Here is a 13,119-nt window from a genome sequence, read left to right on the forward strand (position 1 = left end):
TTTACTCAATATAAAAATCATATAAGGCAAATGTACAGTGAATCGAGTGTCGGAAACTATTAGTCACATGGTTTCTCTTTGAATGCAGTTATATCATGTATATACATTTTTACAGGACATCAAGGAATATTCATAGCAGTACCAAGAGTTGAAATAAGCACTTGCCTGCTGGCCCATGGCAAGAAATTTTCATTTTTGGCAAGTCAATGTCAAACAGAGTTTGCTGATTGGTCCACCTAATTTAAGATGTTTTTATACTGTTCAACATATCATCAGGGCAGGTTAACTTCACTTGGAGTCAATTTTGGCTCTTTGATTAGTTTGAACATTTTTTTCATGCTCCAATTTCTAAAATTTCAAACAGATTGCATCATTACACAAATATCCTGTGGTATTCTCGAATTTGCCCGTTACATACAGGGCATTTAACATTAGCCTTTGACCTGAACAAGTTTTCTACACAGACCCTACAAAAATGTAAATGTCCACATGGTAACACAGCATAGTTTCTAACATTTTCTATGCATATAATACATAGTTGCTGATTGCCAAAAAGTCTTCTTCCATCCAAATTTTCGTCTTGTTGTGGAGAAGGGACATGATTGATTTGTCTAATTTCATGTTCATCTCCACTTTCGTGTTCTGTATCTGTCTGGTTATGTTGATTATGTAAGTTTATAAATCTTTGACGAATCTGTACTTGTCCATTTTCTAGGTTCTCATTTTCTTCGTCATTTGGATTGGCATGGTGGTTTTGATTATTATTTGGCACCCTTCGAATTCTATTTCTATTGATATTGTTTACGTTAACATCTCGTTGAAAAGTCACTATAATCAAACAAAGCAAGAATGTACACAAAACAATTATCCAGCTAACTAAAGTTAAAAATGGATTCCCCCTGCTAAAAATACCTCTCCAAATTTCACGGAATGTCCATTTCATGAAGTAAAATCCAGATCGAAGAGGTCTTGTGAAGCATGGAAAGCAAACTGATAAAACTGTCATTAACAAAGACAGACATTGGCACATGATGAATATGCTGCTGTGAATTAAGTTCCACATAAACTGCACCCATGCTGATACGAAATTTATCACAAAATTCAAAACTGGAAGTACATGTGAGTACATGTAAACGCAAAGTGGTATAAAATCGTAGAACAGGAATATAAGGTCATGAAATCCAAGCGAAATAAATAAAAATCCACATAAGGACGCCAGAGAAATTAAGCCATAAAACAGGCAAATTGTTATCATGGCCCTTTCCTACGAATTAAATTGAATAAAGTGAACTGACAGATCAACAGTGTTTGTTGAAAACGAAAGTGAAAGTTCATGTACAAATTTATTACGCGGTACCGGAGTCATGCAAATTATGCACATGCACATGTATTTCCCACCATGCTATTCAAATCCCCTTAAAACTGTGTTAAGGGAAGATAATTTAAGCAACTTGACATCAGATATAATTGGTGACAAATATATATGGCTGAAATTGTCTACTATTAAAAAATGATTGTTCGGGACGAAGTCTCCCTTGTAGTATTCTCACAACGCCAATATTAATTTCCGGTTAATATGTGAAAAAAATTCATCAGTATCCAAATAAGTCAAAATGCTGTTCAAACAGCTAGTTATCCCTTCGTCTGGTGGTCTTGCGATTGAAATCATTTGATACCCATTTTGCAACCATAATGCATTAAGTCAGCGTCAGCGGACACAAAAAGTGCAAACATGACCGTCTTACAGTATTTTCAAATAGCTTACAACTCTGTTACCAACTTTTTGTCTCACATTTATACATTTATTGTTGCTTTGGTTGATATTAACTTTAAGGCAGTAACAGTTGCTGTTGAAACTTGCCAAGACATAGCTGCAGTAGTTACTAATTTTGTGAAAGTCACACACAATCTCACTGCTAACATCATTTCATCAGCTTTCGATTTTATTGTTGAAATATTCAGCTTATTTTACGCCTTCATTCTTGTGTTGTGGAAGTTTGTAGTCTTCCTTGGATCAGTTGTATACTCCACATTACAATTGATAGAGATTGTTCTTTACTTTATCGTTGCAAATGTCCTTGCAATTGGTCGGTTCATGACAAGCAGTGTATTCACTTGTAGAGAATTTATTACCAATGCGTTTAATTGGATCAGATATTACTTTTCCCAGACATGTAACCAAGTTTTATTCGGTCTAAGTACTATTGGATCTACTGCTTCAGATGGAACTATATCTTTCTTCAACTGCATGAAGTGGACTTTTGTAAGTTTTTGGAGAAATCTTGATAGTGGTATGATGGGCTTTGCGGATGCTGTAAGAAATATAACTGATTTTGTGTACTATGGTGTGGTTGATTTGATGTATTTAAAACAAGAGACATATCTTGGATTGCTCATCTGCCTAATCCTGTTCTTGCTAGTAGCCAATGTGTTCAAATCATTAAAACAACGAGGTTTGACTTTTCCTGGTATAAGAGAAAACTTTGATGTTCCTTATGCCAGAGTGAGACCAAATTTTGGATTTGATTTTTCTGACAATGATGAGGAAGACTCCGATGAAAATGTGAATGACGATGAAAGTGATATCAGTGTGGCATCATCGGATGATGATGATGATGATGATGATGTGGAGGAATATGAAGTTGAAGATCTCACAACTGATGATGAGATTTCAGACAGTGATTCAAATGCATCTATTGATATTCAACTTCCACCTATCTGCAGTGGAAGCTATAACCTTCGTAGATCAGAAACCCCTAATAGGGTAAATATTCATTCATCAGAAGACTTTCAAAAGGAAATGGAAAAAGAAAAAGAAAAGATCATGTGTGTTGTTTGCCAGGATCAAGAGAAATCTGTGTTAATTTTGCCATGTAGACATTTGTGTTTGTGTATAAAGTGTGGAAACACTATTGCTAGGGCTAGAAATGTAGATAGACGAGTTTGCCCTCTTTGCCGAAATAAAATTGAAACAATCATGAATGTTTACACATAGTTAACACATATTCATATAATCTGTACATTTGTACATGTAAATGAAAATAATCACCCTCTCGCCCATTTCATATGTACATGTCCATTTTACTTATATGTAGTAGACCTATGCTTACATTCAGAAAAACAAGTATATGTTGTGTACATACATGTTACTTGTAAAATATACACACACATATAGTAGTACATGAACATACATGTATATATTTTTAGTGATGGTTGAAATTTGTAAAAAGTAGCAAGCAAATTTTGAAAATGACGTACATGCCTTTTTTAATTTGTTGAAAATGTATCAAAATATGATTGAAACTTGAATATTGTATATGAATAATGTATTTTTGAATATTCAAATAGAGCAGGGCTAACTGGGAATAGGCTGGTAAAACATCTCTTCAGTCCTTTTTCTTTTCTTCTATTTTTTACTTGTACTTCAAAGTACATATAAATATAGGGATACATGTATTAAACCTGAATCACCTACATGCACTTAGTTACTTGTAAAGATGCATGCATTTATGTGTTGTAGATGAATATTTTGTAAAAAAAAAAAAAAAGACTTGCACATGTACCAAAAACATTGAACCAAATTTCAACAGATAAGAATTGTTCAATCATAGAAACTTTGCCTAATGTACTGTGGAAGTACATGACTCTACATCTGTTATACATGTAGATATAGCTATATAATGTAATTTATTGAGTGAGTTACACATTTTTTTAAATGGCTTTAAACTTTTAGTAAATTTTCTTATTAAGGGATTGTTACTGCTATTTACTTGGGTTTGGTGGGTTTTAGATTGCATGTACAAAAACAGTACAGAAGGACATACTGTGACTGATCACTTACACGGAAGTGTACTTGTACCTTTTTTTTCAGAGTGGCAGTAAATATAGTTTTTGTCTATGAAAATATTTTGGTATATTTTCTGCATTTCAAGTGGTAGAGCATACCACTCATAATATAAAAGAAAATAACAAAAAAAATTTTATGGGATTAAAATTATTGAGAACAACTCTAAAAGTGGTACACCACTATGTCAGTGCTCAGCCCCAGTATGTCACTCTGTACTGTACTACTATGTACTGGTATACACATTTTACATGTATAGTGTTTATCCATTATGAGTATAATAAATACATGTTATGTATTTATATATATTAGTGTTTATTTTGTGCAATTATGTTTTGTTATCGTATACTTAAGGTCATGATAAAAAAAATCCTAGATTCTCGTCCAACATATTTTCAAAATTTGGGGTGGATGAGCGAATTTTATTTTTTATCAATGAAAGTAAAAAAAAAAAGCTGTCAATTTGAAATTAAAGGGGGAAAAAAATCAAAATAAAATTTTTCGAGAAGTATGAAAAAATTGGGTTGGGAGAAGATGAAAATCTTAAGATATTATTTGTTTTGGCCTGAAGGTATGTGGTTTAGAAATTTTGAATATTGGGGTAATATTTTGCACCTACTTTAAGCTTTAAATTCATATAAAAAAAGAAAGCAGTACTTGAATTTAGGTATTCTGATGATATTCAGTGGTGTATCCAGGAAATGCTCTTTGGGGATTGACGTATTCCCTTTCTGTCTGAAAGTTTTGTTTGTTTTTTAGTGCAAAATTTGGGAAAATATTACCTGTTTTAATGTTTTTGAATCAAAACCCCTTCATTTTATGAATTTCTGGATCCTCCTCTGATATATACATGTATATGTATTGCTAGTGTGCATGTAGTTGGCTCTATACATGTTTGAAAATGTACATGTACATTGTAATCCTAGTTGAATTATGATCTCAATATACAACATCAAGACATTAAGTTTTGAACAGTGTGTAAATTTACTTTAATTATTCCCTAGTTCTGAAAGAGGAGTTGTTACTGTTTTATCCTGTCTGTCCGTTTGTTACATCTTTTCAACTACTTGTCCCAGCCACTTGATATTTTGACATAGGTTTTATATAATTTTGTTGTATCATGGGATTTGATTTCAGGCTTGAGTGATTGAGGGACATGGATGAATTAATGTTGGGATGAGGTGGGTATTACTAGTGGGCATTTGAAATGTTATATGTTAGGCATTCAGTAACCTAAAATTGCACATGTGTATGCACTAAAGAAAAAAAAAACAGTTACACATGTACAGTGGCTTCCATTTGCGAGAGTTGTAATTTAAAATAGCAAGCATCATACATGTACATGTACATGTGTATATTGATTTATATTTAATTAATGTTTAACACAAAAGTTGTATTTTAAAAGTATTATATTTACTGGTATAACTGATAAATAACACAATCAAATTATGCATGTTTCAACTTAAAAATGAATAGTTCTATATAAGTAGTAATCGTAAAAAATTAAAAAGAAGGTGATTCACACATGTCAAAAACCCTTCAAACTCAGTTTTATTTCTTTTTTAGAAACCGCTATAGATCACTTAAGGAGGTAGACCTTGGGTAAGGGACATTACTCCTGAAATCAGTGATATGTTTGTATCATATTCAATTTCAAAAAAGCCTATCAAGCTTTCATTTGAAACAGAATGAAATTAGTCCAAGTTACTTTGATGCTTACGTGAGATCGATGTAAAATGCTGAATACAAACATTCCAATGATTTATAACAATTGTGTCACTTACCCTAGGTCTACTACATTAACCAGTCTTAGTTCTTCATTTTGGGGCTGCCATTTTGAAATAAAATGTAGATAGATTGTATGTGAAATTGGCACTTTGCAAAAGTTATCGTTCTTGATTCGGTTTGATTTGGTTGATTTTGGTAGGAAATGAAAGTGAAGTTTTCTTATAAGTACAGATCAAAATACAGAAAGGACTATTGTTACTAAAAAAATATAGCATCAGGATAGGAAACTCACTCAAATTCTAGCCAGTCCTGAATACAATTTTTCACTATACTAACTATATGACTATATAGATTTTTGCTGAAATTAGCCAGCACTGCCAAAAAGTAGCCAGTCTCGGGCTTGTGGGCAGGCTACTTTTCCAACTCTGATAGCATATGTACACCAAAAAGGCATGGTCTGGCCCCTGAGTTTTCCTACACCATGAATCACCTTACCATAGGCAGTATCTGGATTTTATTTGGACTGGTAGTTAAGCAAATAATACATGCGCAAGAAAAAATGTACATAGATCAACCATACTGTTATCTTTGTGAGGGAAATGATATATTAAACCACTGCTCATTCAAAATATACCAGATAAACCATTTACATGCACATATAGTCAAAAATCGAATTCATATTACAATTCAATCAAAATTGCCCTATCTTTTCAACATTGTTGGATGAGTTTACTAATTAATACATTTCTCTGATAAGAAGGATGAGTGAACAATTTATTGTTCAAATAACCAAAAAATATTTATATATTATGTGTATTGCATTAAGAGTATTTATTTTACATCTATGTACATGTATGGAGGGATGGTTCTGTGAGCTAGAATTGTACCACCAATATACCTAAGGAGCATAATTTGATTTTGAAGTTGTTTTTTTTAAAGTATGTTTATTTATTTACAGAATACAGAATAACAGAAACAGAATAATGTTCTAGAGATTTTTTTGTGGAAGTCCCTTGCTAAATGAGGAAAACAAATAAAAGGTCTCATCATTTGATGTACTAGTATTTAGTTCTTTTGTTCTTTTCAAGTTTTCATGGATTATTAAGTTGGTAGGATCAATTATTCATACCCTTAGGCTACGGACTTTATAAAACACTCCCTGCCTAGGCTTGTAATGATGAAAATGTCAACAACTTATTAAGTAGCTGTCTTGAAGAATCATGCAAAATCTGAAAAATATGATACACCCCAAAAAAGGCTACAAATTTTTATTTTTGTAATTAAGTTGTTTTATGGATCTATATTATAAAATGTGTAATTATTCATTCAAATCTGTCTGCTCTTAGGAGCTAATCAACATTGAAAATCCAATAGATTCTATTGTATTTGAGTGTCATTTACAGTTATCTCCCTTAAGTTTGAAATCTACAGTGCATTCTATATAATTTTTATCTCCTAAGAACATGGGTTATTTGAAGAACTGAATGTTAGTTTCTGTTTACTATGGCAATTAAAACAAAATATCAAAAATAAAAATATTTAAGCTTTTTATCCATGAATCACATTTTGCATGATTCTTAGCTTGAGTGCTACTTAAAAAAAAACACATTGTTTTTGCTTAAAAGACATTTTAGCAGCAAGATGTAACTTCAAACCTTCTCAGGCAAAAAGAAAAAGAAAATATATTTGAGTTTTGAATGGTCACTTATCGAAGAACTATATTTTAATTGATTTAGACTTATAGTGCAACATGTTGTGTGCAGAAGTTGTATAATAAAGAAAAAATGGACTATTGAATTATGAGTGTTCTTGCAATGAATGTACCCAATAGTATTCATTTTATTTATTTCATATGATCACTCATAAAAACTTTTTTCTGCCAATAGAGTGCTCTGAGTTGTTCAAGTTAAAACGATTGTGAAAGCTTCATGCAGGAAATAAATCATATTATCTAAATATTTTGGGTTATCCTTCTAGCATAGTGTCATTAACATACTCTAATCATGCAATCACCTCCACAAACCTGTAACAACTTCCTGATTTTCTTAGTTCATACACACCACTTGGGGAAAGCCAATGTCATCTTCACTAGGCAAGCTCAGGTTACGATCCTGGGTGAGCGAAGATGAGTACATGTATCACTCTGCTAGTTTATTAACTCTGCTATACAGGATAGGGAAAAGTACAGGGTGTCAGCACTACTCATAACCAAATTGTGAAACTGTTATTGTATACTATTCCAATTTGCATAAAGAGGTAGGGTTTAGTACTGAAGATGTCAGAGCTGTAAAAGTATTGAAATACATGTAGTAGATATACATGTACCTTTGTCATACTTGTGCCAAATTCCGTGCCAAAAACTAGATCTAGGTGTACATATTTTTTAATTTAATCATTTGTATGCAGACAAAAATCATTTTTCATAAGAAAATGCTAGTATGAAAAAAAAAAAAAACTTTTATGCTGGATATGATTCTTTTCATCTTGAGTTATCCCCCTTGCATTGATATTTAAAATTTTGTCCTTGCAAGATTGCAATTGGGATAAATTGTTCTTTCAGGTAATATAGCATTGCTTTGACATACATACATGTAGCATGTAAAATGCATATTGGTCGATACAATAAGTTGTGTTGGTCCAGCCTCACTTTGGAAACTTGTGTTTTTTTTAATATTTTGACCTGAAAAAGAACACTCAGAAAGGAATATTATTCAATGGAAAATCATTGGATTTTTTTAAGTTTATTATTGATTCAAGTGAATATGAATTTTATTTTGTTAACTTTTTTTTATACAACCACCAAAAAATTGCTGATGTATAATGGTATCCTGCTAATGTCTTTGCCTGGCATCTGTTTATCTTTTGTTTAGGTTACAGACCACCAATTCAACCAGTGAGCATTTGGAATGTACCCAAAAATAGTTCTGTGCAGAAATTACCCCCTGTTCCTCATAGTGCTGTGAAAAAGTTCTCATTTTATTTAAAAAATTTAAACTGTTTATGAAAGGAAAAACATTTATGTACATTTTGTGAGTGCATTTTGCTTCTTGTGATGTGAAGCCTAATCTCCATAATGATTTCTATAGATACCTCTATCTTGTGAAAACACTGGGAAGCCATGGCAAAATCAAAAGTTTCTTGGAATAGCTTTTAACCACTTGAAGATCTTGTAAACTTTGCTATGAGAAGATTACACTACAAAAATCCTTTAAAATATGCATTTTTTTTTAAGTTATAGGTCCAAATTATGGAAAATAAGTCTTTTTGGCTGATTTTTATTTTCTATCTTGTAAAAAGTGTAGAAAATTTAGTAATAACATCAAATACTGAACTTCGGCTATATTTACCTAAATTTTGTGGTAATCAGCACTTGAATTCAAATTTTGTGTAGATTTTAGCAAAAAAATTGTCAGAATTGAGGGAAAACTCACTTTCAATATTGCAGTTAAGGACATATAAGCATTTCCCTATGGCAACATGGAAATTCAAATTTTGAGTAGTTCTTTTGCTTTAAGTGCTCTTTACTGGTCATGTTTTAATGCGAAAACACTGTATTTTCAAATTTGAAGCCAAAGACATCACCTTTTGAGAAAATCCAAAGATTCAGGGTTTTGACATAATCAAGCAAAAGGGGGAGGCATGTCAGAAATAAATTTAGAAAAATAGACCAATTTTTCAGAAAATGATTACTTTTAAAGGCTATCTCTTTATTAATATTGTTAAATAACAAGTAGTGATTGATTTTTTTATTTGAAAAGTCAGAAAAAGTTCTTTTCAAATACTTAAGGCATTTAAGTATGGTAGAATATTGTCACTTTTTTGCTTGCACAACTTGGTTAACCTATATTTGAAAATCAAATATTTAAAAAGTACTTGACATATTTCACTGAAACTTTGCAAATTCATTCACTATGTGTATAGGAAGGTACTTGTTTATTTATTTTTTCAAAGCCACAAAAAGGAATCTTTATTACAGGTAACTTGAATAAAACTGTTCTTCCTAAAATTTTAACTCATTGTTTCTAAAGACAGGCCAGAGAGCATTATTGCTCAGCCCTCTTTGAAATAGGAGAAAATAGTTGTTTTTAAGAATAATTGAAAATAGTTTATTGTATATGTGTATATTTGTTTTTAATGATTCTTTGAGGTAATATAGTGAGCAGGAATTCCCTTAACTTGACCTTAATTTCAAATTTTGTGCAATATTGTTTCCATAATGAAATGTAAGTCCCAGTGTTTAAGTGTGTCAGTGCTTCCCCAGTTACGTGAACAGTTCAATATATTGTGTTTGTATCATGCTGCACATAGTGAAGTTCTGTTTTCCACAGGGAAAACTTTGCTTCTATTTGTAAACTTTCTTCCCCTGCCACTGATTTGTCCATATTTTGTTTGTATGGCCAGAATATCTGTTGTAAAACATAAATTTTGCCATTCTATCATATGCAATAGATAAAAAAATAACTTAGCAATTCTAAACTGGCATCATTGACTATTGTAACTTTTTGAAACTTTGTATGATTTTTCTGGTTAACATTTTGAAATACAGTCAAACCTGTCCTACTGACCACCTATATTCCACAATAACCTGTGTTAAGAGAAAATGGTTTGAATATCCCTATGTAGTGCATTTAATGTAGAATTAAACTTGTACATGAAGACCGCTTGTCTTATGTGACCACGATTGACAGGTTTCTCTGTACATGTAATGTATTATAAGTTTTTTTTCCTAAGCAAAGCTACGTTACTTCAGGGAGTGTAATTTAAAGTCCCTGGTTACTTTGATGAATGATAAAAATTGATAAATTCATTGCAGTGTTATACAGGGGTTCAGATAAGCGCAGGTTCCAGGCCCAGAACGGAGAATCTGTGAATTGCCTTTCCTTCAACTACACATTAAATACCAGTGCATTAGGAATGCATTATGATTTTCAATATTGAACTATGGAAAAGAACTAAGTAACAACCAATAACACAGATAATGGAAATGGATTAGAAATACACTACTAAAGAACGACAAAAACATCAACAAGCAAGTTCTTGATTGGAACCCACAGGTACACCGAAAAAGGGGGGGGGGATTTTTCCCGCTAGTTCAAACCAGAGGCGATCTACATATCGACCAATTTCATAGCTGTCTTTCTAGACACTAGACTTTTAAACCGAAGTCCATCCGGGAACAGTTCACACTAGGCGCAATACCCAAAACTTTCACGATTTTGAGATGTATTGTTTCTTTCTTGATGCGTGCTTCTTTTTGATTGTTACGAATTTCGTATTTTTCGCTCGATGCGTACAAAAAATGGATACTTTCCCGTTTTCGTACCTACGATACACTAAAACACTTTATCTACAATTTTATGACTTTTTGATATTGTATTCTATTGGTGTAGGATGGCACCAAGTCAGAAAATAGCTTGCCAGACAACCTTTAGCATTGCTGGAGTAAAATTTCCTATACTAGTATTAGATTTTCGACTTATTTGATCTCCCCGTTTTCGGACTATTCATGTATTACTAAAAAAAAGCAGCTTTCATGAAACAAGTTTGGTAACCAAAGGCATATTTTTATACGTCCGTTAAAATGTTATACAAAAGCCCGGCGTCCGTCCGTCGTAAACATTTCGCTTAATAAGTTGAGAACAACATATCAAAATTTCCTGAAACTTAAAATAGTTGTTTCTTATGATGGTCAACTGGTCTGTATATTTTTGTGACAATCAGATTAAAACTTTTCGAGTTCCAGGGCTTTGTAAATGAAATAGGGGTGGGTCCCTTGTTGCGCCGTATCTCAAAAAAATTGATGATCATTGCTTATAACTTTACACACTTGTTAGTTATATCAATCAAAAAATCTGTATACCGTTTGGTAATGATTCTATATTTTATTTTCAAGTTATTGAGTTTTTTTGTTTGAAAGAGCGACAAGTTTTTTTTCGCACGTCGCACCGTAACTTGAAAAAAGCTTATCCTAATTTCTTGAAACTTTACTTAGTTGTTTCTTATAATGTTCAAACGGTCTGAATTCTTTTTGGTGAGAATCAGATTAAAACCTTTCAAGATACAGGACTTGGTAGCTAAAATAGAGGATACATGTAGCGCCGTATCTCAAAAACACTTTATGATTATTGCATAAAACTTTACTCACTTGTTATTCATATTAATCTGAAGATCTGCATACTTTTTCATGATGATTCTTTATTTCATTTTTATTTGTTTTTAATTTGTATTGAGTTTTGTTTTGTAAAAGAGGGTGTGTGTGTTTTTCACATTTCGCGTCGTATGATGGGAATTCTGGAGGTGTATTAATCCTTAAATTTATGTATGGGTGGTTGGGTCACAAAAATGCCTTCCAACCCTCCCATACATTTATTGATAAGAACCAATATAGGGAATTACACAAACATTACACCATAAACACAGAAACATGTAACATTTTTTATTCTCTCTTTTTTGAACTTTGAAATTTTCAATTTATGTATTGACATGGAAAATTTTCGTTGCAAAAAAATTGTTTCCTTAATCAGAATTATTGCTTCAATTTGCAGTTGTGGATATCCAGAGGAGATACAGGAAGTTGGCACCCCTATTTCATTTGAAAATTTTCAAGATGTCTGGATCTGGCCTTGATTTGGTATCATATAAAACGTGTTAGCAATTTTGTCGGTCTTTCCTATAAACTTCCCATTGAACGGGAATGAGAAATGAGACAGGATATACTTAGCATGACATCCTGTACAACCCCGTGTTATTCTAAAAACATTTACAAGTATAATGTTTTTTTTCACTGACCTATAATGTCAGATTCATACTTTCCATATGTTTTTTGATTGTCGCATTTTTTGTTTTGAAGAGGAGGGGTCGTGGTGGGTAGGAGTGGGTTAGGGTCTAATTGAGCACTGCTATTTGTTACCATTTGTCGATGATAAAAATTCACTAACAGTATGAAAACGTAAAGGTGGCGAATGTATCATCCACTTGTACATGTAGATGGTGCGGCCTAACTTTTTATTTAAGAATTGTTGCTCAAAAAAAAAAAATAAAAGTGTCTATGATTTGAAAAAGTAACCAAGGGAACCAAGATTCTAGCGAAAATCAAAAGAAGGTAATCAAAGGACAAAGACCAGACATGGAAAAACAAACACACACAACAAAGTACATAAAATAACTAAAATAATACATACAAAGTAATAAAAGTAAATGAGCAACTCGGACTCCACTAAAAACTGGGCGCATGGACCATGTGCACCGGTAGGGTAAGCGTTCTCTGTTTTTATAGAAACACTTGCCGAGTTGCTCATAAAAAGGGTCCAGAGTAGACGAAAGAGTAAAGGAAACTAAGACACGTTGAACAAACCAGGGGCATTGAAATGCAATGGGGAAACTCAATTGTGGGATAAATATCATACTGCTAAAGCGTAACCAATGATTAGTAAATTACATCGTGAATATGATTTATAAATGATTCACTTCTTATTCTGCTTGATTTAATGATAAAACAACCGGAATTGAACCATCCTGATTCACTCATTGTCACATCCCTAGATTAC

The 13,119-nt window shown here is 32.4% G+C and overlaps 2 protein-coding genes and 1 long non-coding RNA gene across 3 annotated transcripts; 2 read left to right on the forward strand and 1 right to left on the reverse strand.

Moving 5' to 3' along the window:
* Nucleotides 1-221: 221 nt before the first annotated feature.
* On the reverse strand, nucleotides 222-1,341 carry LOC148612657 (uncharacterized). Its single transcript, XM_088594302.1, has one exon. The coding sequence runs from the start codon at nucleotides 1,253-1,255 to the stop codon at nucleotides 374-376; it is 882 nt and encodes a 293-aa protein (XP_088450428.1). The 5' UTR covers nucleotides 1,256-1,341; the 3' UTR covers nucleotides 222-373.
* Nucleotides 1,342-1,556: 215 nt separating this feature from the next.
* On the forward strand, nucleotides 1,557-3,542 carry LOC148612658 (uncharacterized). Its single transcript, XM_088594301.1, has one exon. It carries the CDS (start codon nucleotides 1,733-1,735, stop codon nucleotides 2,993-2,995), a length of 1,263 nt encoding a protein of 420 aa, XP_088450427.1. The 5' UTR covers nucleotides 1,557-1,732; the 3' UTR covers nucleotides 2,996-3,542.
* Nucleotides 3,543-4,890: 1,348 nt separating this feature from the next.
* On the forward strand, nucleotides 4,891-6,636 carry LOC148612659 (uncharacterized). Its single transcript, XR_015924451.1, has 2 exons — nucleotides 4,891-5,025; nucleotides 6,531-6,636. It is a non-coding gene; the product is annotated as an uncharacterized LOC148612659 (long non-coding RNA).
* Nucleotides 6,637-13,119: the final 6,483 nt, after the last annotated feature.

The sequence above is a fragment of the Perna viridis genome, chromosome 7 (genome assembly GCF_037379345.1).
Source record: "Perna viridis isolate PV_CMFRI_1.1 ecotype Kerala chromosome 7, ASM3737934v1, whole genome shotgun sequence".
Classification (NCBI taxonomy): domain Eukaryota; kingdom Metazoa; phylum Mollusca; class Bivalvia; order Mytilida; family Mytilidae; genus Perna; species Perna viridis.

Excerpts from the sequence above, each read along its gene's own strand:
- LOC148612658 (XM_088594301.1), top strand. The coding sequence starts at position 1,733 with ATGACCGTCTTACAGTATTTTCAAATAGCTTACAACTCTGTTACCAAC.
- LOC148612657 (XM_088594302.1), bottom strand. The coding sequence starts at position 1,255 with ATGATAACAATTTGCCTGTTTTATGGCTTAATTTCTCTGGCGTCCTTA.